The 27396-nt window shown below is 31.0% G+C and overlaps 1 protein-coding gene and 1 long non-coding RNA gene across 2 annotated transcripts; both read left to right on the top strand.

Moving 5' to 3' along the window:
* The first annotated feature begins 87 nt into the window (after positions 1-87).
* On the top strand, positions 88-22658 carry LOC134685643 (serine/threonine-protein kinase PLK1-like). Its single transcript, XM_063545582.1, has 13 exons — positions 88-435; positions 10189-10296; positions 11104-11220; positions 12921-13138; positions 13540-13635; positions 13980-14179; positions 16319-16441; positions 16873-16971; positions 17522-17617; positions 18284-18437; positions 19098-19227; positions 19859-19975; positions 20539-22658. The coding sequence occupies exons 1-13, from the start codon at positions 331-333 to the stop codon at positions 20773-20775; spliced, it is 1800 nt and encodes a 599-aa protein (XP_063401652.1). The 5' UTR covers positions 88-330; the 3' UTR covers positions 20776-22658.
* Positions 3359-4983, top strand: LOC134683852 (uncharacterized). Its single transcript, XR_010101094.1, has 3 exons — positions 3359-3490; positions 4352-4489; positions 4887-4983. It is a non-coding gene; the product is annotated as an uncharacterized LOC134683852 (long non-coding RNA).
* Positions 22659-27396: the final 4738 nt, after the last annotated feature.

Genomic DNA, 27396 nt, shown 5'->3' on the forward strand with positions numbered 1-27396 from the left:
TATTCATCCAATTAAATAGTGTGAATAGTCGTCTGTGTAACTGTATGGAAAATGTCCAAGGTATTCCAAAAGGTGACAAGAAACAACATGTCCACCTGGCGGAGCCAATGGTCCAATCAAAAGTGCGTTTTTAAGTACTGCCCAATCAAATTATTGTTGATTTGAATACCTTCCGAAGAACCCAAATTTGAAATTCGTCTGTGAAGTTGAATGGAGACTACGATATTTTTGAAAAATAGAGACAATTCTTTTTGAAATACTACTGCGGTGAAATTATTTCTCATGCTTTTTTCTTTTATCTAACCTACGCATCCAAATTGAAATATCAAAATGTCTAGCGCGAGAAGAGAAGAGATGAGAAAAGATATTATTCCTGACATGGTTGTGGATCCAAGCTCAGGGAAACGATATTTGAAAGGAAGATTTCTCGGAAAGGTAACACATTCGAATCGAAATAGAATAATATACGCTTTTTACTTATATATTAAAAGGTAAATAAAAGAGTTAACTCAATATATACATTTTCAAAAGTAATTTGATATTTGTACCTTTTTATTTCATTGATTATGCAAGTTATGACATGTCTAAGATTTGTGTTTTGATAGAATAATAAATAAAGTAAAACTCAACACAAATTTCAAAATGATTCATCTGTGAAAAGTAAATTTTTAAAAGATTTCGTGTGATTTCAATATAAGGAAACAAACCTGATAATTAATTTACCTTTCTTTGTATAATTTTCTAAGCTGAGTTTTTGGCAAAGATCCAGATTTATTATATGTTTATTGTTGTCATACAGCTGATAGTAATTTCTTCTTGTTATATGTATAATAAAAAAATATTAATACACATATTTTGAAATCTGTCCTGGTCAACCCAAGGTTCTGTCCTGTTGAACTATATACACCTTATCGCTATTTGTCCGCCATTACTGGATATCACACAGGTTCCCGTAAAATTATGACGTCATAAAACAAAATAGCTGACACCACAATGAAAAAGTGATTGTTGTATGCGTCAAAAGTTCAAGCGGCAGGGTCAGCCGGGAATAGCGATAAGGTGTATTGACCTCATTGAACAATCACTTCTCCATTGTGACTTCAGATATTTGTATCGTGGCAAATGCCTTTATGGTCATTAAAATTTGTGCTGTCCAGTAATGGTGGAAATATCCATAAGGTGTATCGGACATCAAATTCAATCAAATCTTTATCTTAGAATTTGAACTAAGGAGGTTAAGGATTGGCAGAACATCCTAAATCATACATGGATAATATACTCAAAAGGCAAAAAAGTCTGCCAAACTGTTTTAGGGTTTGTCTGACTGAAAAAGAAATTTCTGATGATGTCTGTTAGACCGGATGATTTTTTTTCTGACATTTTGTCAGTCAGACAGAGTTTGGGATACACTGGAAAATCGGGAAATGTACAGTGAATTTTGTATCTCCACTCCAGATAATGATGAAGGCATTCAAGATGTTTTGGCCGCCTATCGATTTCTGTAGCCATTTTTGTAATTCACTGTTTACGAATCTAATGCATTCTGGGTAATATTTCCAAAGCGTACACCAAAACGTTATTGGTTAAAAACGTTCTAAACAATGGAAATTCAGCCCATGACGTAATGTTATTTTCATTTTGGTGTACGAACAATGATATTACCCATAGTCCTTAAGATTCTGAAATGGCCAATTGTCATATAACAGAAGTTCGTTTTGATTGTTTTGAGAAAGGAATATTAACAAAGTGTGTGATACTTATTTTGTATATAAACAGAATTTATATAAAAAAAAAAGCACATCAAAGAAGTAAGGAGAAGGTTTGATAAACACTAAAGCGCTTTGTTTTTAAGGTAAGGTTTGCGTACACAGGGAGATAACTTGAATTCAAATAATTGAAAAAAGGAGGGACCCGCCATTTTGAATTGTTTTGATTAACCAATGTTCGATAACTGCAATATTATCGAAAATAAAACAACACCTACCTCAAAATCGTCGTTTTGATGTAATTTTATCACAATTTGAATCGTACAAGTAACGTTATGACCGTCATTTTGATAGTTTTCATTTACATGACGTCACGTTTAGCCATAACGTCTTTGTGCAAAAACAATTCACGACGTTTCGCGGAGTTTTATTTTATTTCATAAATTAACATTTTTATGCCCCCGCCGAAGAAAGGGGGCATTAAGTTATGTCCTTGTCTGTTTGTACGTTGATCCAAATGTACATACCATAGTGACGTCCGTTTTTACAAAATTGATTTCCATACTCTAACTTTAGTCTTCCTCAATCAACTGGTATAAAACTTATGCACAATGCTTTTTGCCACAAAACCACAGAATAGATTTGAATTTTGATGTCGTCACTTATTCAGTTCTAGATTTATGAATGGTCGGATAGAGGATACCTTTCTCCATTCTCCCGTCCCCTTTCTCTTGTCTCTCGCCATAAAACATAAAACAAACCTAATGTATGGGAAGCTGATTTCAATAGAAATCGGTCTAATATCTTGTGTTTTATGGCTTCCCAGGTAGCACAAAACATTTTCAAAACATTTTTATAAGGTTGTATAAATGTCTTATCAAAACGTTGTCAATCAAATATTTTCGTGATGTTATGTGAATATTTTTTCTTTGATTTTTAAAACATTTATTTAAAACATTTTTTGAAAATATTTTTACAATGATGTAAGAATATTCATAAAAATGTTTTCGATAATATTTTCTAAGATATTTTGTATGAATGTTTTAAAAATGTTCAGAATATATGTAGGTTCTACCTCTGAAAAACATTTTAAAAGTATATAAGTAGAACATTCTTAACAATATCACTCCGATGTTTTAAAAATATTTTCTAAAAATGTTTCATGAAATGTTTGAATAACATGCCTTTGAGATATTTTAACAACATTTCTTCATAATATTTGATGAAAACATTTTGAAAACGTTACGCTTTTAATATTGAGAAAATGAATTTATAAAACATTTTGTTGCTCATATTTTAACAACATTTTAAAATAATATTATGAACACATTTTCCCCAAAACATCTTAAAAACGTTTCGCATTTAATATTGAGAAAATGACTTTGTAAAACATTTTGATGCTCATATTTTAACAACATTCTAAAATAATATTATGAATACATTTACAAAAAAATATTTAATAGAAAATGTTTTAACAACATTTTTCAAACATTAATTTAGGTTATGTAAAATACTTTATTTTATTAAATGACAGAGAGCTGTACCTCGATCCCATGATATAGCATTATACATAGTGCACGCACTTCTATTTTCCGGATTTTTTATGTTCCACTACCGACATCAAACGTTTTCACATTTAAAATCTAACTGTTCCCGATGATCAACGGACATGATCAAAAGAAATTTTGGAACCAGTAACCGGAAGTTTTATTTATTGCCATGCTGTAAACAAAGACAAAGGAAACGTACAAAATAAAGAATAACCTTATCATGCGTTAAAACTGGTAAGATATGACACTAGTTCACATTTATAAATCATTGTTATGCTTCTGAAAATATATTGGTTAATTTGTTTAATATATTCAAAGAATAAATACGAGTGTAAACAAGTATAATACAAAAAGGGGGATGATGATAATTTAGTCTGCCTTGATGTTGTGATGTGTATGTCCAGTGAATTATACAAATAGAGTTAAACTAAAGGGTTATTTAAATTATTTAAAAGTCTATAAATGCAATCACATGTTACCACTGAGCATGTCTGAAAAGTTATGTTATAAGCATTACAAGTCAGCCCATTATTTGCTTTATTTGCTCCATCGCTGGCTACACATCTACTAATCAAGGGAATCTCAAATACACAATGATTATCAAAGCTTTTGCTATTTGACAAAGCGAGTGTTGTTGCCTCTATAATATATTATTTTACGCTTTTGTAACTTGTACTTTTGTGTTGAGCCCTACAACCTATCGCCCAGCCAGATAGTTATTTATGCGCCGGTCCCAAGACAGGAGTTTGATTCAGTAGTTGCCGGTTCATTTCTGACAAATTTGTTTTTTCGTTAAAATTTATGAATTATGCTATTGTTAGAATTGTTTAAAATAAACGCCTTTACAGGACGTATTATGGTAATGTATACTGTGTCCGTCTGTCGATCGGCCTGTCCGTTCCTCTATCTGTTGCGTCAACATGTCAGACACTAACTCAAAAAAGCTTTAACCAATTTGAATAACACTTTGGTGGATTGTTTATATCCATGGAGCAGCTGTTCACTTTTGAATGTTGTGGCCTTTGTAGCTGACTATTACACTGTGACTTTTTCTAACTTATATTTTATTCATTTGTTTTTTTTTAACTTTTGTAGGATCAATTACACGTTCCAAAATTTATGATAAATTTTCTGAAATGCAGATTAAAATGGAGAATGGAAATGGGGATTTTAAAGAACAATATAAGCTTAGAAATGACTTCAGCCATCCTGGAAGAGCAAATTTTTATGAAGGTATTGATTATTTTAAATCCTCAATCTACATTACATGTATTTGCGCAAAAATATACAATAATCATTACAAAACATTTTTTTTTATGTAAGACCAAGAAAATGTTACGGGTTCTTCATGGCTGGCTACTCTTTATAGTTCAGAAAATCTTATTTTAAAAACTGGTGAAATCTACCTTTACACTTGTTTAATAATAATAAAAAAAACTCTAGATGTATAAAATTGTTGCTTCACACTCAATTAACACTGATAAGTTGACACTTTTCAATATATTTTTGTAAAACCACTGGATTTAATGAAGAGAAATAGTTTATAGTGTAATTTTGATTAAATTAACTGAAGCTCCACTTGTTTAATCACTAAACTGAAGGACTAATTTGTTTACACTTTATTTTACAGAAGCCAGCAGATGTCAAAGGAAATAAAAGGAATGGAAGAAAGGAACCTTTGAAAAAGAACAGTGATATGAAAATATTGAATAAATGTTTTGCATTTATGATTGTAGTTCTATCTTGTACAGTGTTGACTAATAATATATAAGGTAACAGAGAAAACAGTTAAAAAAAACTATGCAGAAAAATGTCTGATGGTAACTGTGATCAAACATGAGATCAAGAAATACTTTAAAAAAAAATGCGCAAAGATATTTAAAATCAGAAAAAAAGAATACCTTTCTGTATGTAAAACCATGACAAACTAAATAATATTACGTGTTCAATAAATACAAAAAAATAGGGTTATGTCAATGAGATAGTAAACAAAATATATTTTTGATTCAACTGTAATCAACAAACAATTGTAAAATGAGATGTTGGGTAAAGATCAGTATGACAGTGGTGTTTTTCAGATGCAGATCTAGGATTATGTTTACTAAACAAAGTTGAAATAAAATAGTTGGAATTAGATAAACCATAATTATAGCTCCATACGGGGACCAAGGATCCCCCATATTCAAACAGGATCAACTGTTTTATAATGTTTTATAAAACGTTTGAATAATGATGTAAGAAAACATTTTTCTAATGATATTTATACAACATTTTAATGATGTTTTGAGAATATGAACATCATTAAAACATTTTGTAAAATGTTTTTTGAACATTTTCACAACATTATTTCCTGCAAAACATTTTTGTTTTATGTTTTAAAAATGTTTCAAGGATATTTTGATATAAAACAAACATTTATAAAACATTTTACAAACATTGTCAACAAAATTTAGAAACGTTTTAATGATGTCTTATAAATATTCTGGAAATGTTATAGAAAATGTTTTGAAAATATTTTTGATACCATACAATGGCACGTTATTTTAATATTTTCTACGATATTTTCACAACATTTTTCAAAATGTTTTAAAAACATAAACAAAATATTTTTGTGTTAACTGGGTTGTCCCTGTCTTGTCCTTTCACAAGGTAGAAGTGTTGTTTATTCTGCATCAAGAACCCCGGTAACTTTTTCACTGACTGTTAAGCTTTATCTTTATTAAATTTGTAAGTCTGATGACCGCCGTTTCCAATATTTTTTTACAGTATAAATACAAATTATAGAAACGAAGGCTTGAATGAAAAACGGCACATTTTTGTGATGCTTTTAGTCAATTAAGTTTAAAAATTTACAGAATGCGCCTTGTGTTTTACTTATAGAGGATTCATATATATATTTTTTCTCAGATATTTTTATTGCATAATTTTGACGAATGACAGAATGTTGAACTTGGTCTTTTCCGTAAATACGCACACAACCCACACATTTACATGATTCTTAGTGTATTTTATTTTTATCAATCACTTTTACCACTGACGGAGTGTTCTAATAATATTTTTGTATGTATGCATTAAGACACAACTATTGTATTGCGTCGTCCTGAACATGCCTGAAGTATTTGCCACTGGACATTTTACAACCTCTAATAAAAAAACCTTCTATGCATATCAGGCAACTTTGAATCAATTTATCTAAAAACCAGGATGGTTATATGTCTCTCTACACATGCACAGACTTACTATAAAATCCGGTAAATTGTTAGTTGTTAGTCTTTCTCCGTATTAAGAGATCATAATAAAGTAGAGACGACGCTCTGAGTTATTTTATGAGGTCGTTTTCTGAATTTTTCGTTCTGTTCTCCAACTTTAGTTTGCTTTTACCAAATGTTAAAAAATGTAACGGAATTCTTTATAATGTTTCGTGATTATGTAAAAGGGGGCATCATCAGTGTCCCATGGACACCTTATCCATTTATTCCAAGCTCTGACGTATTATTGCTTTGTGTAATGCATTATAATCGGAATAACATAAATGTGGTTGAAGAGTAGCTACAATCATTTTTGATTTGACAGTCGCAAATTTCTGTTTTACTGTCTCCCATACGAGTGGACAGTAAAACTGCATTCGCGAACATCAAATAACCAATTGACGATGGGGATTCCTCAACTACAGCGCCGTTACTCCTGCGAACTTCATTGAACTGATTTTAATTTATTGAAATGTGGAAGATTTTCATATTACAGGTCTACATAACTGCATGTTTTATTTTAAGTATCAACAATACATATACGGCTGGTCATTTGTATTCCAAGGCCATCGTCTGTTTCGTCTTTCATCATGTATAGGAGCATGTAGATTGTTTGTTTTGGTCAAAGACCCCAAATCTAAACATCATTAATTGGACAAATCATACCAGTAATTTATCTTTCTCCTGCAAGGCTTTCACCTGCTTAGTTATAAATAGTTAATCATATTAGAATAACATTTGTTGATGTCTAGCTTTAAATGAATAGAATAAACACGGCTGCAGTAAATGACTTTACCAAAGTAAAACCTGATGTCTTTTCATCCAATTGCTGCATACAAACAATTTACCAAACATGGTGCAATGAAGCAATTTTCATTACTTTTAATGGCAATTTGAATGCTTTTCTAAGATTTAAAATATAACAGTTTGAATATAAAAAGAAGATGTGGTATGATTGCCAATGAGACATTAACAACTATAGGTTACGTACCGTACGGCCTTCAACAATGAGCAAAGCCCATACCGCATAGTCAACTATAAAAGGCCTCGATAAGACAATGTAAAACAATTTCAATTGAGAAAACTAACGGAAGCACAGAAAGAATAGAAGTGTTTCCTTCAAAATCAGAGTATTGTACATGTATTAATACACACGTATGACCAAAGTTAAACACCTCCCCTTCCGACTGATAGTTTTTGGGCATAAAAGTTAAAAGACCACATCAAAAGTTTAATGTAGGATAAAAAAAAACTAAATTCACATAGTTAGTTGACTGATCCTCCCCCTCCCCCTCATAACTTAATTTGGGAAAATTGATTAACCGATATGGATATATGTAAAATCGATGTCAAATAAACAAACTTGCAGCAACTTTTACCCCACACCCCCAAACTATTTGAAATAAGTTTTTTATCCTACATTGATCTTTTGATGTCATCCCTAAGTTAATCACTGTTTTCTCTTATTGATTATGGTCAATTCCAAAGTGTTACAAGACAAAAAGATTCTTTATAAAAAGATGCTATTAAAGATGACTTTGTTCTTTGCAGATCAACAAAAAAATTGTTTTTGTGTTTTACAGAAATGACAAGATATACACATATAACGGCCATTTCCGTAAAAACGAGTTCGGGGACATACCAATTTTATTAGCTCATTATAATGCAAATAGATAATTCCTTAAGTTGATAGTTTTTTACAAAAACGGTGGACCCGGAAAAGGGATATTTTGGGCTTTTTGTTGCCATGACAACGGGATTTTTTTAACCCCAAAATACAAAAATCTTGTTTTTACGAAATTTTTTATGATATTTTTAATTAAAATGTATTATTAATAAATGGACCACAATTATTTATGCATGTTTTATTTAGTTTTATTTTTTAATAGTCACTAGCATACATTATTATTTCAGAAGAATTCAAATACAATTTTCCCAAAAAATCGTAAAAAATCAGAATTTTGAGCTTTTCACCTGAAAAAAACGGGACGGGCGATGTTCGATTTTTTTTCATTAAATGATTGGGTAATCCTCCCTGAACAAAATGATGTATGATATTGATGTAATATCACTAAGAAAAAATTCCAGGTTTCATGCAAACCTTACCTTAATGAATAATGGCCAAATTATAAATTCAAAATAGCTCAACTACTGGACTAGTGATGAAAGTGGCATTAATCCCCATTTAATCAATCTTGTATCACTCATTCTAAAGACAAATGTTATCAGTATTCAGACTTAACTTGTTGGCGAATATATCCCCCTAAATGGGTAATATCAACATTTATTGGTATACCCTGAATTGGGTATCAATTTTTAGGGATATAAATATAAATTAGATATCAGATATTTGCTGTCATGGTGTGAATATTAAGGTTTATCATCAAAACACCATGGGTGAGTTATTATTGCTTCACAGAAAAATGTGATAAAAGGAAGCATTTAACTAATTGAGTCAAATCATGGGGGTGACTGTCAGTATTAATACACAGTATTCAAGGTATTACTTTTGTGAGGAGGGGGCATTTTTTTGGACAATGATTGGACTTATGTCAAAAAATTTGGCACCACCAAGGAAAAATGATTGTTGTATGACATCAATAATTTAAATGCATCAAATCTTCAGTGTACTTGTTGCAAATTTCTTAAATATCAAATATTTCAGTGTTTTCATCTTGAAATTCAAATCCTTCAACTACATGATAAGATATTAAATTCAAAGAATTGAGCTGACCAAGCTGGAAAGATAAACCTGTGACAAGCTTGCCGTCTATCAATCTGATTCATGTCTATTAATTATGCTTGCAGTGCACTACTTTTTGTGATATATCAGTGCCAAAAACAGCCACATTTATAATGTTTTAAGATATCTTAGGTGCAAAAATAAAGATTTATTGTTCTATTGGTAAAACATGGATTAGGTATTTAAATAAAATTAATCCATTAAGTGCTTTTTTTTTACAAATCAGATTAACTAAACAAGATTTGTCTACAATTAAGTAAAAGTCTATTCAGATCAATGGTTGATTTTTGATACACAGTTCTTCTTTTAGACCAAAATGAAATATTGGTTTCTTCTTTTAAACTATGAAGAAAATGTGTTGTTCACCTTGTGTACATGTGGTGAAGTACAGTTCTGCTCTAAAAAAAAAATGTTTACTTATTTTTCCCCTAACAGTAAATTGTTACATGCTGATAAGTTTTTATATATTTGTAACACTTATATAATTTAAGGTATATATGTAGTGCTAGCTTTCTTACTGAAGATTTTACCCAAATGAGGCTATGAAGATAAAAAAAAAACTAGACTAATTGTATGACTAGTATACACTGTATCAAGTTGTATTATTGCCAAATGCAATGAGACAATTTTTCATCTGACAGAGACCAAAGAATGTAAACAAATAAAGGGCATACAACTGCCTTAAACGTAAAAGGGGGAGGGGTATGATACAGGATAGTAAAATAAAGCTTTTAAAATGTTGAGATATAACGGCAAACTTAATCAATAAATGTGAAACAAATTTTAAATATAAAACAATCATCTTGATGTCATTTATGCTAAAAACGAATATAGCAGACAGCTCCAATGAATAGGTCCTAGGTTTCCCTTTTTACAGACACTTTAAACCCTAAATTGGAAGACAAATTGTTTATGTAAAATGTTTTTTATTTTATTAACAGGGAGGATTTGCTAAATGTTACGAGTTGACAGATGTGGAAACCAAAGAACTATTTGCTGGGAAGGTTGTTCCTAAATCACTGCTGGTTAAACAGCATCAGAAAGATAAGGTAATTTATATATATTATATATATATATATGTTTATTTACTTACCACTCTTTAGTCTTAATTCATTACATATAATATACATCAAAATTTGAAATAGTCTTTGTACTTTAATTTGTAGGACATTCTTTACCTACATTGTAGTGTTCTGAATCTAACTTCAGTAATTTCAGTTCAAATAAATATAGATATGCATTAAACTACTTCACTATTGTTACAATTGAAGTCATTCAAATATAAAACAAATTTCATGTATAAACATGATAAATGAATACTATTAAATGTAGTGTATAAAGCATTAGTTGTACAGCAACCTAGCAAACCTATGATAACTGAAAACGACTTATTTATAGCAGGTAAATCCACCATTATCAGTCAACAAGCAACACCAGTAAACCCATTGATGCTAGTTACTAACCTGAACAATTTAGTTATGTTCCGCTTCTCCTAGGTGACTTTATAAATTATGCCAAAAGGCCTAGTCAATGAAAGGCCTCAATTAAACATTCAGAATTAGCTCACTGATTTATTTTCATCTGTAACATTCCCAGCTGATTGGCTCTCAATTTTAAATAGCCAATAGAAATAATGGAATTGTTATGTATTTTAATTGTATCAAGGGCACAAGTTTCTATTCCAGGCCCTAGCAAGTGAGAGGGTTCAATTACAACGAAAGTCTAAATATTCAGGTTAATTTCTTTTATCAACTAAAAGATAAATTAAATGCCGAGGTCAAATGAAAAAATAATTTTATAAATCGGAATTCATATATGTAGTACATAATTATTTATATAAAACTTATATTTTTCAGATGACACAAGAAATTAACATCCACAGAAGTATATCACATAAGTACATTGTAAAGTTCCATTCCTTCTTTGAGGATTCTGATCATGTTTACATTCTACTGGAATTGTGTCGTAGAAGAGTAAGTAAAAAGCTGTTAGCAATGAACACATCAGGATAACAAATTAAGCCACAAATGGCACAATGAATTGTTTTATAAAGGTTTCTTTGGTTTTACTTTGTTCAAATGTACATGTACATATGTATAACTATACATGTATCAAGGGAACTTTTAGGGAAGAGATGACACAAAGTTTTAATTAAATGAACTTAAATATTTTGAACATTGACCTGTAAAGGTTTAAATCTCATTTTACCATGAAGTTGAGGTAGTATCAACTTTTAAGTTGGTACCCAGGTTTATTGTTATGTGAACTATTGAAATTTGATGTAATAGAAGTTTTTTTACCACAATTTAAAAGTTCACTAAGCATAGAAATCTATTTGGCTTGAGCATTGTCATAAGGTTTACATTTTTGGTAAAGAAGTGGTGATCACATTAACATGAATTTGTAGTAAAAATGCTTATCATAGTGAGAACTAGTTAAATTATATGCCAAATTGCATTTCTTCTTTTGCCAGGATTTTTTAATTTGTTGGTTTACGGATCCGCCGACCCGATTTTGCGGATTCCGAGAATAAAAATAAAATTGACTTTTCATGCTTTTTTTATTCCCGCCGACCCAAACAAATACATTATCCCTGAAAAATAATTCAATTCTTCTTTTTTTATGAAATGAAATGCATGAATTACTAACAAAATTGATAACACTCTCTGTTGTGAAAAAATAAAACTTCCAGTTTACGTTTCTAAAAATAGACAAATCAATTATAACTGACCTTGAAATGTCGTTTACGCAAATAATTTTGCGGAACGAAATCTGTGTTTAAAACCCATTACACAATAAGTTCGTTTCCTTATTTGTCATCAGTCTGTAAGATGCATAATCTCATAGAAATAGACTTGTCCAAATGTGGACAGGTGGAAAGCACCTTCAAAGTAAAAGTTCTGAATATCAACAAGTTATTTAGAATTTTCTTGTTTCATGGATATTAAATAAAAAAAAATATCGTCCATTTGGATTAAAAACGGGAATGCATGATTAACCCGATATTCTGGTTTATGTGGAAGAGTCTATTACGTTTTTGACACGTGTGTTGAAACTTATTTCGTACGACGTTTTTTACATGTTTTTCTTTATCAGTTTTCGTTTTTGGAGATCATTACTCACCAAGTTTTCTGGAATTGATTAAGAGCTACGCGAATTTGTTTTTCTTGTTTGTGAAAAGACAATTTAATTTCGTCTTTGTCTGTGAACACCACCCTTTTTTACGGCAAATCATCAGACAATGTCATGCGATATTTATGACAGCTGAGCAAGAATATTTCATCGAACTAAAATTTGAAATGATGACAAATTAGCATAAAAACATTTTGTTAGAAAGGTGAAATGTATATTTATTTTGCTTTTTTTTCTGTCTTGAAAGATTTTTTTTTTCTTTTTTTGCCTGACCGACCGACCCGACTTTTTCATTTGGAAAATCCGTAAACCAACAAATTAAAAAAACATGGCCTTTGATGCATGCCTTTGATAAATGTATGTTAAGCTAAATATTTCCTCTAAAATGAATTCCAAATTGTTTGTTTGTACATAAGTACATGTATATTTCACCTTTTTAGTACCTAATGACTTTTTTTTATTATTTATTAACCTATGTTTTTTTTAAAGTACCCTATTCCAGAAACTACAGAAACTTACTTATGATTATTTATCCTTGTAGTCTTTAATGGAGTTACACAAGAGACGAAAAGCAATAACAGAACCAGAGACCCGATACTTTGTACGACAAGTCATCCTAGCTTGTCAGTACCTACACACTAATAAAATTATCCACCGTGACTTGAAACTTGGAAATCTGTTCATAAATGATGAGATGGAAATAAAAATTGGAGATTTTGGACTTGCAACAAGATTAGATTATGATGGAGAAAGAAAAAGGTATAGCAATCATCCTACTACACACAATGCTGTCATTACTTAAAAAATAAAAAAAATAAAACACTTGCACACTCCTTTTGAACTGCAAATAATGAAAATGCTAAACATGCATTTCTCTTTTATTATGCAGATGTCAATTTTTTTTATTAAACCAGATTACACAACATCTTCATAATAAAATTGAAATACATACTTGTTTTTCATGTTTATAAAAATTTACAAATAGTTTGTGAGTTTTTGCTAAAGATCATGTAACAGAGAAATGAAAACTGATTTTAAATACTGAGTTCTCAAAATGTCATAATTATAACTTATCCTTGTGTTGAACTTCCCAAATCACTGTAAAGTTACCTTCTAATTGATTTACAATATTCTAATAATTTTTTGATGATTTTTTTCAGAACTTTATGTGGTACACCTAATTACATAGCACCAGAAGTTTTAGGCAAGCGAGGACATAGTTATGAAGTAGATGTCTGGTCATTGGGTTGCATTATGTAAGTAAAAAATATGGATGGAGAAAAAGATTAAATAAACTGTTTCTAGTTTCTCAAAGCTCAAATAATCATTTGATATAATGAAAATACTATATAGTTTTATAAGTCTGTATATACATGTAGTATCTTTATCATGAAAATTAACAAAACAGAAATAGATGAACTGGAACTACTGTATTGATTTTGTTAATAAATTTTAAAAAGAATCAATTAAAACAGCCCATCTAAAGAACTGATGTTTAATGGGCATTGATTGGGCCACCTTGTTATTGAATACTGCCGTAAGAAATAGCATTTTGTAAATTATTTCAATTGCATAATTATAGATACTTGCTTTCTTCTAGATATACATTATTGGTTGGTAAGCCTCCATTTGAAACTACTTGCTTGAAAGACACTTACATGAGAATTAAAAAGAATGAGTATCATATACCATCTCGCATAAGTAAAGCTGCAGCAACACTTATAGCCAAGCTACTTAAATCTGACCCAACAGATAGACCTAACATGGACCAAATCTTAGATGATGAATTCTTGCATTGTGGTAAGTGTAATCTAGTGTTCCCCATACTCTCCATTATCAATAAAATTACAAATACATTGTGGTGAGTGTAATCTAGTGTTCCCCAAACTCTCCATTATCAATAAAATTACAAATACATTGTGGTGAGTGTAATCTAGTGTTCCCCTTACTCTCCATTATCAATAAAAATACAAATACATTGTGGTGAGTGTAATCTAGTGTTCCCCATACTCTCCATTATCAATAAAATTACAAATACATTGTGGTGAGTGTAATCTAGTGTTCCCCATACTCGCCATTATCAATAAAATTACAAATACATTGTGGTGAGTGTAATCTAGTGTTCCCCATACTCTCCATTATCAATAAAAATACAAATACATTGTGGTGAGTGTAATCTAGTGTTCCCCATACTCGCCATTATCAATAAAATTACAAATACATTGTGGTGAGTGTAATCTAGTGTTCCCCATACTCGCCATTATCAATAAAATTACAAATACATTGTGGTGAGTGTAATCTAGTGTTCCCCATACTCTCCATTATCAATAAAATTACAAATACATTGTGGTGAGCCAGGGTTTCCCCTGGGTCTATTTTTTTTTTCGCCACCTCTTTCGCCGAAACAATATATTTTTCGCCACATTATTATTTTTTCACCAAATAACATAACTATATTTTTTGTTTAAAATTAACATTTTTTTCTACCTCCCCCCCCCCCCTTTTCTAATTGATTGGGCCACTATACTTTTAATAATAAAGAAGATATACGTCCTTGAATATAACAAAATTATTGGACATGTTTTGATTATATAAAATCAGTATAGTTCGTAGGAAAAGTTTCTTTAAAAGAAAAAATACTGATGTTCCCTTTCGTACTAAGAAGTTTTTTTTACAACAAAACAAAAGCTTTTATCACATGAAATTGATCCCTCGTTTCATGTGTAGTCACTTCATTTAAGGGCTAATCTCAATCGAGCCAACCTTTTGGATAGATTTCTTCATGACGACAGTTTTCTTTTTTTTCTTGACCATCGTAAATGAAAAAGTTGAGACGTAAAACTAGGCTTGAAACACGTGTGTCACTCAAACGACTTTAAAAACGTCTTCCTAATCAATACCGATTTTTAAGTCAAAGGATAATTAAAGTTTTAAATCCGAGATTTTTCTTGCTTTTGCAAATTTTTCGTCACAACAACAGCTTTCTTTTCTAAACTATCTTTAAAAGCGGAGGAGACGTCAAAAGTTTGATTCAAACACGTGCGTCGCAAAGAGGTAAATAAATTCTATATGTGACATTTAGCAGAAGCCATTTAACTATATCATTTTGTCAAACAATTCAATCAACACCTTTATTAATATAGTCCTTTGTTGTCGATAGAAATAAAATGCAATCAGCTGATTATTCATTTGTTGTCCAGACGTTAATGAGGTCAAGGTGATTTCCGAGTATTGTCTGATCGGGTAAAGTCTGAGAAACTCGAAAAAAGTAAATAAACAAGATGGAGGAAAATAAATCGTTCTATATATTTCTTTCGCCAAATTCTTTCGCAAATGACGAATTTCTATCGCCACAATTATTATTTTTTCGCAAATTGCGAAAATGGCGACCGCCAGCGGAAACCCTGTGGTGAGCGTAATCTAGTGTTCCCCATACTCTCCATTATCAATAAAATTACAAATACATTGTGGTGAGTGTATAAATCTAGTGTTCCCCATACTCTCCATTATCAATAAAATTACAAATTCATTGTGGTGAGTGTAATCTAGTGTTCCCCATACTCTCCATTATCAATAAAATTACAAATACATTGTGGTGAGCGTAATCTAGTGTTCCCCATACTCTCCGTTATCAATAAAATTACAAATACGAAATAACAATACATCAGAAGTTTAAGTTGGAAGCAATATTGGTACAATTGTAGGATACAATTTATCCTTTCTGTAGATAATTTTCTGGCAACCATTGTCATAATGAAACTTCAAATATAAGTTATGCAATCAATGACAAATTAAAGAAAATATAGAAAATTATGTATGGTTACAAAAAAACAAAAAACCCTGCCTGCCGGGTCTTTAAAATTTTCTTATGTATGGGGAAACCAACAATTAATTTTCCATGGCCTTATTTGTTTAAAATTATAACTTTTTTTAATTCAGGTTACTTACCAGCCAGACTACCAACAAGTTGTTTAACAATGGCTCCAAGGTTTGACACATTAGCTAAATCAGAGCTGCAGACATTACAGTCAAGAAAACCTTTGTTGGAACTCAACAGAGCAGGTAATAGATTTATAATGATACATATCATTCCCAACATAATGATTTCAATATACACAATAAAGCACTCAATGTAATTTCTACAAAAGCTCAATGAAAATGAGTAAGTGTTGCAAAAAAAATCTGTTAACATATTGTTTGTTATTAAATTTTATATCTCTGTTTGAATATTCAGTTGGTGATGCCTATACTATTTGTTTCCTTGTCTTATATTTTGTTGAAAGCAAGATGATTTTTTTTAATTTTGCAAAACATAAAACTGACAAAAATAGTTCTTTTTACCTTTCTTGTACATCTTTTCGTTACTTCAAAACATTTTTATTGTGAAACATTGGAACTTATTAATCTTAAAATGACCTCATGTTTAGCCTACAGTTGTGATATATATATATTTATTTGATTTTTAAGTATCTCAAATTGATGTTATTTTATAGATGGTAATGGTAGACCACAGACAGCTGTTCCAGATTCTGTTAAGGTGTATGAAAGACAGCTGGCCGAAGGTGGTGAAGATGAAGGACAGAGAAAGCCAAGTAAGCAAATTTAAAACTTATTATTTATGTCTATGGTGGTAAGTATCTGACACATTGCCACACTCAGTGTTATGTGCTCAAATCTAAAATTCAACAACAAAATTTGACTTATCAAGACTAAGTTATTGTCCTGGCATATCTTGGGATAAACAGAATGATTTGAGATAATATTGTTTTGCTCCAGTGTTGACTTTACTTTAGAATATTTGAACAATCATTTTCAATAGAATATGACATGTGATCTATGCAGGGGAAACAATCAATCTCAGAAATATATACATGGATGCCTGTTATCATTAAAAATGAGTGTTTCCATATACCAAAAAAAAAGCAGTTTACATCTAGAAGTCAACATAACTGTTTGAACATAAACAGTGTCAAATCTCAAAATTTACAAGAGTCTTGCAGGATATCAATACATAAACTTCCTATGTTCTGCTTTCGAAAAAAAGAAATTAAAGTACAAATCCACTGACATAGTTTCTAAATCATGACAATTGGTTTGTGTAAAGTCAATTATAATAAGAATTTTTCCATTGTTTTTTGACAGGTGATGAGCCAGCAGATTATTATCTCTCTGACTTGTTTGGACAGTTGTCAGCTGTAGTGGCATCTAAGCCATCAGAACGTGTTGTAATAACAGAAGGTTGGTATACAATATCTATCTTTTCTAAAAACAAATATTTTGAGATACTATTATTGGTATGGAGAAAACAGAAATGAACTTACTTATTTTATTACTATCAACTGAAATGAAACATTGACTGACTTAATATTTAACACCTTGAGTTATGTCCGTCCCTGTTGAATTGAAAAAATGGTGAGTTTGCCATTTTTGCACTTAAACTTTTCTTTGCCACAATCAAATGTTCTGACATATTTATTTAATGCTTCTTACTACTAAACACAGATTAAGTTTATAATTGGGTGGTGTCACTTTTTTTCATTTTTGAGTTATGTTCCATTAAAAATGGAAGAAACTGAATTTATCTCTTCTGCACTCAAACTTAACAAAATGTTAGGAAACTTATTCACAATGTTTTTTGCCACAGACCACAAAGTAAGTTCATATTGGGGTGGCATAACTGACCTTATTACTGTTTGTTATTGAACAATTAGAGCTTCTAACACCTAAGCAATATATGACAAAATTCAGAATGTCATTAAGTTTCAAAGAAAACTGTCAATAGATATGATTAGTTCATTGACCTTGCATATTTACACGAGGGGCATTTATGTCCAATACCCATTCTTATATTATCAAATATAATATTAATGCAGTCTTATATTGTTTGTGTTCTATAATTTACAGAGGATGCTGAGGATCCAGCACTGATACCTATATACTGGGTCAGTAAGTGGGTAGACTACTCAGACAAGTATGGATTAGGGTACCAGTTGTGTGATAACAGTGTTGGAGTAGTGTTTAATGATTCTACTAGACTCATTCTCTTGGCTAATGGAGAGTAAGTAATTACACTTTGGGAGTTTGAAATTGAAATAGTTCAGATACATGGGTGAACAAAAAATCAGTGGGTTGCTGATTATACCATCTCCTGATTCTCCTTTGACAATAATGTGAATCTATTAAATCACACACTGAACATTAAGCAGACAACAATCAATCAACAAATAAATGAATGAATGAATGCACAAGATAATAGTGAATTGAACTTGTTAGCTTGTGTACTACATTTAAGAAAGAAAATAAGGTGTAAATCTAATCCTCCAATAAAATGTTGTATTGTCATTCCTTTTTTTTCTCTCCAGATTTATAATTGTGAAAATAACATTGTCTTGTGTGTAACTCATAATAATCCTTTATTTTTTAACTTTACAATCCATAATGATGAACCTCTCTTCTGTATAATGATGTCAGTTAAAAGTATGTATCTGAATGGATTGTCTTTATAAATACCCATCTCATTCAAGTTTTATTCCATCTTCACTCAAATATCAACAGAGTAATAAAGCTGAAGAGAAACAGTTAAATCAAATGTCGTAGGGTGTTTGCGGCTGTGAAATAATTTCTATGAAAGTGATAGTTCCAAACTTCCAATGTTTAACATGTAAATTGTCAGTAATTTAAACGTACCATATTGCATATTTCTGATTTAATTTTCCAGGAATATTCAATATATAGAAAGAGATGGAACAGAACATTATCATACCCTGAAAGTCTTCCCAGAAACTCTTACAAAGAAGGTCACATTGCTCAAATACTTCAGAAATTATATGAATGAACATCTACTTAAGGTAGGTTTTCTGTCAAGGTCAAGGCAGGAGAAATTGGTAATGATATTTTTGCTAGGGACATTTTTCAGAACAATTGCATATGATTTTTTTACTGATTGTTTAGCATGTCAAACATACGTGCCTATGACATCCGGATAAAGATATCTGTAAAAATATGCCAGTTTTTACCTGAATTATGCAGTTCACAGGACATTGAAATGTGATTGTGAGCATGGCATGGAATACTATGAACACATTTAAATTACTTGCGAGTGAAAGGACAGTTCAACATCAGGAATTTCATTAATAAGAAAATGAATCTTTACTCATATTTATTAAAGCTTGTGTTTAAATACAGTACATAGTGATGAGAAATATTAGACTTTCGTTCTTCTGTATGTGAATGTAAGAATAAACTAGGATCTGAATGTACTGTAGTAACATTTGATATGGCTTTTAACTTGAATGGCTGTATGTTAGTCGTTTGCCCAGCACACAAAAGTATATCCTTATTTCAGCTTAGATATACCATTTATAAACCACAAAACTTTGATCATAAGCATTATTAATAGCAGTATTTCTTTGAAACAACATGTAGACATTAATTGGTATATTGGTCAATTACTAATCAGTATGTTTGTATTCATTTTAGGCTGGTGCAAACATGGTACCAAGAGAAGGTGATGACATGACCAGATTACCTTTCCTTAGGACTTGGTTCAGAACTCGCAGTGCAATAGTCTTACATCTCAGTAACGGAACATTACAGGTAAAACTTTCATCTCATGGTTTCATATTTGATTTTATTATTAAACAAATATTTTTATAAACATTTACTTGTCACTTGAAAGAACAATCAGTTTGCAACTGTTATGGCTGTTGGTATATACTGAACAAATAATCCAAGTTTTCAAATACAGAAAAATATACATAAAGAAACAAACAAAAAAAATAATTCACAAATGTGCAAAGTTCATGAGAAAACTGTTGGCATCACTCAGTCATGAGTGATATTATTTCAGTATTCAATTCTTGGACAGTTATTAGTTAAAATTTCTACGACCAGGAACTTTAAATGAAAAAAGTAGAAAATGCAAGGAATTCTAAGCATGATAAATCTCTACATTTTCTCAATTTGTTTGATGCAACGTCATAGATAATGTCTTGACAAGATCTATATTGTATGAAGTCAGTGGATTGATATTATCAGTTTTTATTTTACTAAAAAATCAAATTTTGTCATAGCAGTCAATGTATAAATTGAATTTTGTTTTAATAAAAAAAAAAATTAATGTAAAGTGTATTTATAAGTAGGTATAACTTTTATTACAGATCAACTTCTTTCAAGATCACACCAAGATTATTTTATGTCCTATAATGTCAGCTGTGACCTACATAGATGAGAAAAGAGACTTTCACATTTACAAAGCATCTCTGATAGAGAAGTTTGGATGTGCCAAAGAACTATCAAGTCGTCTTCGATATGCAAAGACAATGGTAGAGCGACTGATGACTTCAAAATCTCTAGGATCTGGACGTGTACGATCAGCTAATCCTTCTACCTCCTAGTCAAGTGGTTGTGAAAAATATTGTGATCACTAAGAGGGTTCAGTTTCATGAATCATGACAGTTGTTATCATTGCCTTTACATATTTAATGTATCTGAGGGATGTTCTCAAAGTATATTTTGTCTCAGGGGACAAAAAGATTGAAGAGTATGATTTTGTATAATACAACTTTTGTAAACACATTACGCTCACACTTTCATGTACAGTGAACTGCATTATCTGGGTCAGAACCCTCATTTGTCATATCTAGTATAAAAGCACATGGCTTATTTCATGTTATAAGTAATTTGGTTTAAGAAAATTAGTGCTGCAACTTTTTTCAAGGGGAAGTTTTTTCTTCATCTTTCGTAAAAGTGAATTTCATAGTCCCATGCTAATTTTTTGTTTTCACTCATTAGAATACATTGTGGAATTCATGTGCTTCATTTGTATGGTGTTTTTTCTACAGAAAACATAGCTTTCTGTTATTCAATGTTCTTAAAATGTAAGAGTACATTTTGTGAATGAAAAGGGTATGTATGTGAAAGAAACAGATGAAATTGAAAATGACTGAGTGAAACTGCATGATGTATGTTTGTGTAAATTTATTATAAAAGTGCTGCATGAATGGTGCAAGAGTTATTTTGATTGTATATCGTTTCACATCTCAAAGAAAATAGGAAATATCAAATTGTAGTTTTAAGAATCATGTTAAAATTAGCACAAATTATTCAGAGTGCTTATTGTCATCATCAGACTTGCATTGTTATTATGTCTTTTTGTTATCTTTGCTATGAATAACTCAACTTGTCATTTCTCTCATTCTAATTAAGGTCCAACAATTTTTGGAGTGTGATTTCACTCGAGTTTGCTTGGCTATCGATTTAGAATTTTGTATGTAAGATACCTTTCCTGTAGCTATTACACCATTTTTAATGACTTGTTTACATTTTTAATGATGGGATGAAGTTTGTTAAAAAAGATGTTCCATAATCTGCCAGTTACAGCTAATGTTATGGTGATCTTGGTAAAGTTTAGTAGTGTTCTACCCAATTTACTACAAGGAATATAGAAAAGGTCACAAAGTTAACGCTAGAAAGTTGTAAAAACTCGCATTGATGAATACTTGATGTGATTCTATAATATGGAGTAATATTACCAACTGCTAACCAGAGTTGCCTTTCCTGGGATAAGTTTTACTGTTTGAATATTGGGAACTGGTGTTTTCATTTTGTCCACATAAACTTGACATTTATAACAGATTTGTGAACAAAACTTTGTCAGGTGTATTAACTATTTAACTAAGCCTTTATTACACAAACTTTGTCTTGCTGTAATTTTATGATTTTAAAAAATGAAATTGTATTTCCATGAGAATGTGAAATAAGATATAATAAACCTTGAAAATAATTTAATTTTGTAAAACTTTGGAACTTTTTGTATTGTTAGGTTGCAGTCTCATCAACATTTCCTTGAATTTCTATATTTTCTTCTTTTTTTTATCTTGCTATATCTTGATCTTGGTTTTTTTTTAAATGAGGGCTATGTTTTAATTTTTAACAAGTCCAATATGTGAGTTCCACCAAGTTAAAATAACTGAAAAGATAGCCATTTGACTTGAATTGTTACTAACAAACATTAACATGACCTTGTTATCTAACAAATTTCTATGCCTTTTCCTTTTCTGAAAACTATAGAATCTCATAACTTGACTTTATGATCTATATTGTTTTGTAAACAACTGTTCTGTTGATTTACTAATAGAGTAGGAATGAAATCTTGATGCTGTTGACAATTCTATCTTTGTTATAATATCTGATAATTGAAACTCAATAATGTTATCATTTCTCTAAAATATATACAAGTCTTTTGAGTTTATATTTATGAATAAAAAATAAAACTTTACTTCTTTTAGTTTTTGTCTAAAAATCCATGTCAATATTATATGCTATCAAAATGGAAAGTATGTGATCTTTTTATCAGTTTTTTTAGCTAAGTGAGCTTATGCCATCACTTGGCGTCCGTCGTCGTCGTCTGTCGTCGTAAACTATTTCAAGAATCTTCTCCCCTGAAACTACTGGGCCAAATACTTCCAAACTTCAACTGAATGTTCCTTAGGGTATCTTGTTTATAAATTGTATCCGAAGTTTTGATTTATCAACAAACATGGTCGCCATTGCTAAAAATAGAACATAGGGGTCAAATGCAGTTTTTGGCTTATAACTCAAAAACCAAAGCATTTAGAGCAAATCTGACATGGTGGGTAATATTGTTTATCAGGTCAAGATCTATCTGCCCTGAAATTTTCAAATGAATCAGACAACCCGTTGTTGGGTTGCTGCCCCTGAATTGATAATTTTAAGGAAATTTTGCTGTTTTTGGTTATTATCTTGAATATTATTATAGATAGAGATAAACTGTAAACAGCAATAATGTTCAGCAAAGTAAGATTTACAAATAAGTCAACATGACCGAAATGGTCAGTTGACCCCTTTAGGAGTTATTGCCCTTTATAGTCAATTTTTAACCATTTTTCGTAAATCTTAGTTATCTTTTACAAAAATCTTCTCCTCTGAAACTACTGGGCCAAATACTTCCAAACTTTAACTGAATGTTCCTTAGGGTATCTTGTTTATAAATTGTATCCGAGGTTTTGATTTATCAACAAACATGGTCGCCATTGCTAAAAATAGAACATAGGGGTCAAACCCAGTTTTTGGCTTATAACTCAAAAACCAAAGCATTTAGAGCAAATCTGACATGGGGTCCATTGTTTATCAGGTCAAGATCTATCTGCCCTGAAATTTTCAGTTGAATCAGACAACCCGTTGTTGGGTTGCTGCCCCTGAATTGGTAATTTTAAGGAAATTTTGCTGTTTTTGGTTATTATCTTGAATATTATTATAGATAGAGATAAACTGTAAACAGCAATAATGTTCAGCAAAGTAAGATTTACAAATAAGTCAACATGACCGAAATGGTCAGTTGACCCCTTTAGGAGTTATTGCCTTTTATAGTCAATTTTTAACCATTTTTCGTAAATCTTAGTTATCTTTTACAAAAATCTTCTCCTCTGAAACTACTGGGCCAAATACTTCCAAACTTTAACTGAATGTTCCTTATGGTATCTAGTTTATAAATTGTATCCGAAGTTTTGATCTATCAACAAACATGGTCGCCATTACTAAAAATAGAACATAGGGGTCAAATGCAGTTTTTGGCTTATAACTCAAAAACCAAAGCATTTAGAGCAAATCTGACATGGGGTTATATTGTTAATCAGGTCAAGATCTATCTGCCCTGAAATTTTCAGATGAATCAGACAACCTGTTGTTGGGTTGCTGCCCCTGAATTGATAATTTTAAGGAAATTTTGCTGTTTTTGGATATTATCTTGAATATTATTATAGATAGAGATAAACTGTAAACAGCAATAATGTTCAGCAAAGTAAGATTTACAAATAAGTCAACATGACCGAAATGGTCAGTTGACCCCTTTAGGAGTTATTGCCCTTTATAGTCAATTTTTAACCATTTTTCGTAAATCTTAGTAATCTTTTACAAAAATCTTCTCCTCTGAAACTACTGGGCCAAATACTTCCAAACTTAAATGAATGTTCCTTAGGGTATCTTGTTTATAAATTGTATCCGAGGTTTTGATTTATCAACAAACATGGTCGCCATTGCTAAAAATAGAACATAGGGGTCAAATGCAGTTTTTGGCTTATAACTCAAAAACCAAAGCATTTAGAGCAAATCTGACATGGGTCCATTGTTTATCAGGTCAAGATCTATCTGCCCTGAAATTTTCAGTTGTATGACAACCCGTTGTTGGGTTGCTGCCCCTGAATTGGTAATTTTAAGGAAATTTTGCTGTTTTTGGTTATTATCTTGAATATTATTATAGATAGAGATAAACTGTAAATAGCAATAATGTTTAGCAAAGTAAGATTTACAAATAAGTCAACATGACCGAAATGGTCAGTTGACCCCTTTAGGAGTTATTGCCTTTTATAGTCAATTTTTAACCATTTTTCGTAAATCTTAGTTATCTTTTACAAAAATCTTCTCCTCTGAAACTACTGGGCCAAATACTTCCAAACTTTAACTGAATGTTCCTTAGGGTATCTAGTTTATAAACTGTATCCGAAGTTTTGATCTATCAACAAACATGGTCGCCATTACTAAAAATAGAACATAGGGGTCAAATGCAGTTTTTGGCTTATAACTCAAAAACCAAAGCATTTAGAGCAAATCTGACATGGGGTTATATTGTTAATCAGGTCAAGATCTATCTGCCCTGAAATTTTCAGATGAATCAGACAACCTGTTGTTGGGTTGCTGCCCCTGAATTGATAATTTTAAGGAAATTTTGCTGTTTTTGGATATTATCTTGAATATTATTATAGATAGAGATAAACTGTAAAAAGCAATAATGTTTAGCAAAGTAAGATTTACAAATAAGTCAACATCACCGAAATGGTCAGTTGACCCCTTTAGGAGTTATTGCCTTTTATAGTCAATTTTTAACCATTTTTCGTAAATCTTAGTAATCTTTTACAAAAATCTTCTCCTCTGAAACTACTGGGCCAAATACTTCCAAACTTTAACTGAATGTTCCTTAGGGTATCTAGTTTATAAATTGTATCCGAAGTTTTGATCTATCAACAAACATGGTCGCCATTACTAAAAATAGAACATAGGGGTCAAATGCAGTTTTTGGCTTATAACTCAAAAACCAAAGCATTTAGAGCAAATCTGACATGGGGTCCATTGTTTATCAGGTCAAGATCTATCTGCCCTGAAATTTTCAAATGAATCAGACAACCCGTTGTTGGGTTGCTGCCCCTGAATTGGTAATTTTAAGGAAATTTTGCTGTTTTTGGTTATTATCTTGAATATTATTATAGATAGAGATAAACTGTAAACAGCAATAATGTTCAGCAAAGTAAGATTTACAAATAAGTCAACATGACCGAAATGGTCAGTTGACCCCTTTAGGAGTTATTGCCCTTTATAGTCAATTTTTAACCATTTTTCGTAAATCTTAGTTATCTTTTACAAAAATCTTCTCCTCTGAAACTACTGGGCCAAATACTTCCAAACTTTAACTGAATGTTCCTTAGGGTATCTTGTTTATAAATTGTATCCGAGGTTTTGATTTATCAACAAACATGGTCGCCATTGCTAAAAATAGAACATAGGGGTCAAATGCAGTTTTTGGCTTATAACTCAAAAACCAAAGCATTTAGAGCAAATCTGACATGGGATCCATTGTTTATCAGGTCAAGATCTATCTGCCCTGAAATTTTCAGTTGAATCAGACAACCCGTTGTTGGGTTGCTGCCCCTGAATTGGTAATTTTAAGGAAATTTTGCTGTTTTTGGTTATTATCTTGAATATTATTATAGATAGAGATAAACTGTAAACAGCAATAATGTTCAGCAAAGTAAGATTTACAAATAAGTCAACATGACCGAAATGGTCAGTTGACCCCTTTAGGAGTTATTGCCTTTTATAGTCAATTTTTAACCATTTTTCGTAAATCTTAGTTATCTTTTACAAAAATCTTCTCCTCTGAAAATACTGGGCCAAATACTTCCAAACTTTAACTGGATGTTCCTTAGGGTATCTTGTTTATAAATTGTATCCGAGGTTTTGATTTATCAACAAACATGGTCGCCATTGCTAAAAATAGAACATAGGGGTCAAATGCAGTTTTTGGCTTATAACTCAAAAACCAAAGCATTTAGAGCAAATCTGACATGGGGTCCATTGTTTATCAGGTCAAGATCTATCTGCCCTGAAATTTTCAGTTGAATCAGACAACCCGTTGTTGGGTTGCTGCCCCTGAATTGGTAATTTTAAGGAAATTTTGCTGTTTTTGGTTATTATCTTGAATGTTATTATAGATAGAGATAAACTGTAAACAGCAATAATGTTCAGCAAAGTAAGATTTACAAATAAGTCAACATGACCGAAATGGTCAGTTGACCCCTTTAGGAGTAATTGCCTTTTATAGTCAATTTTTAACCATTTTTCGTAAATCTTAGTTATCTTTTACAAAAATCTTCTCCTCTGAAACTACTGGGCCAAATACTTCCAAACTTTAACTGAATGTTCCTTAGGGTATCTAGTTTATAAACTGTATCTGAAGTTTTGATCTATCAACAAACATGGTCGCCATTACTAAAAATAGAACATAGGGGTCAAATGCAGTTTTTGGCTTATAACTCAAAAACCAAAGCATTTAGAGAAAATCTGACATGGGGTTATATTGTTAATCAGGTCAAGATCTATCTGCCCTGAAATTTTCAGATGAATCAGACAACCTGTTGTTGGGTTGCTGCCCCTGAATTGATAATTTTAAGGAAATTTTGCTGTTTTTGGATATTATCTTGAATATTATTATAGATAGAGATAAACTGTAAATAGCAATAATGTTCAGCAAAGTAAGATTTACAAATAAGTCAACATCACCGAAATGGTCAGTTGACCCCTTTAGGAGTTATTGCCTTTTATAGTCAATTTTTAACCATTTTTCGTAAATCTTAGTAATCTTTTACAAAAATCTTCTCCTCTGAAACTACTGGGCCAAATACTTCCAAACTTTAACTGAATGTTCCTTATGGTATCTAGTTTAT

Source organism: Mytilus trossulus, chromosome 9 (genome assembly GCF_036588685.1).
Source record: "Mytilus trossulus isolate FHL-02 chromosome 9, PNRI_Mtr1.1.1.hap1, whole genome shotgun sequence".
Classification (NCBI taxonomy): domain Eukaryota; kingdom Metazoa; phylum Mollusca; class Bivalvia; order Mytilida; family Mytilidae; genus Mytilus; species Mytilus trossulus.

Bases quoted from the DNA above. Each gene is read 5' to 3' on its own strand.
- LOC134685643 (XM_063545582.1), top strand. From the start codon at position 331: ATGTCTAGCGCGAGAAGAGAAGAGATGAGAAAAGATATTATTCCTGAC. The intron at 436-10,188 runs GTAACACATTCG...TTTTATTAACAG, and splicing joins AAGGAAGATTTCTCGGAAAG to GGAGGATTTGCTAAATGTTA. The intron at 19,976-20,538 runs GTAAAACTTTCA...CTTTTATTACAG, and splicing joins TCAGTAACGGAACATTACAG to ATCAACTTCTTTCAAGATCA.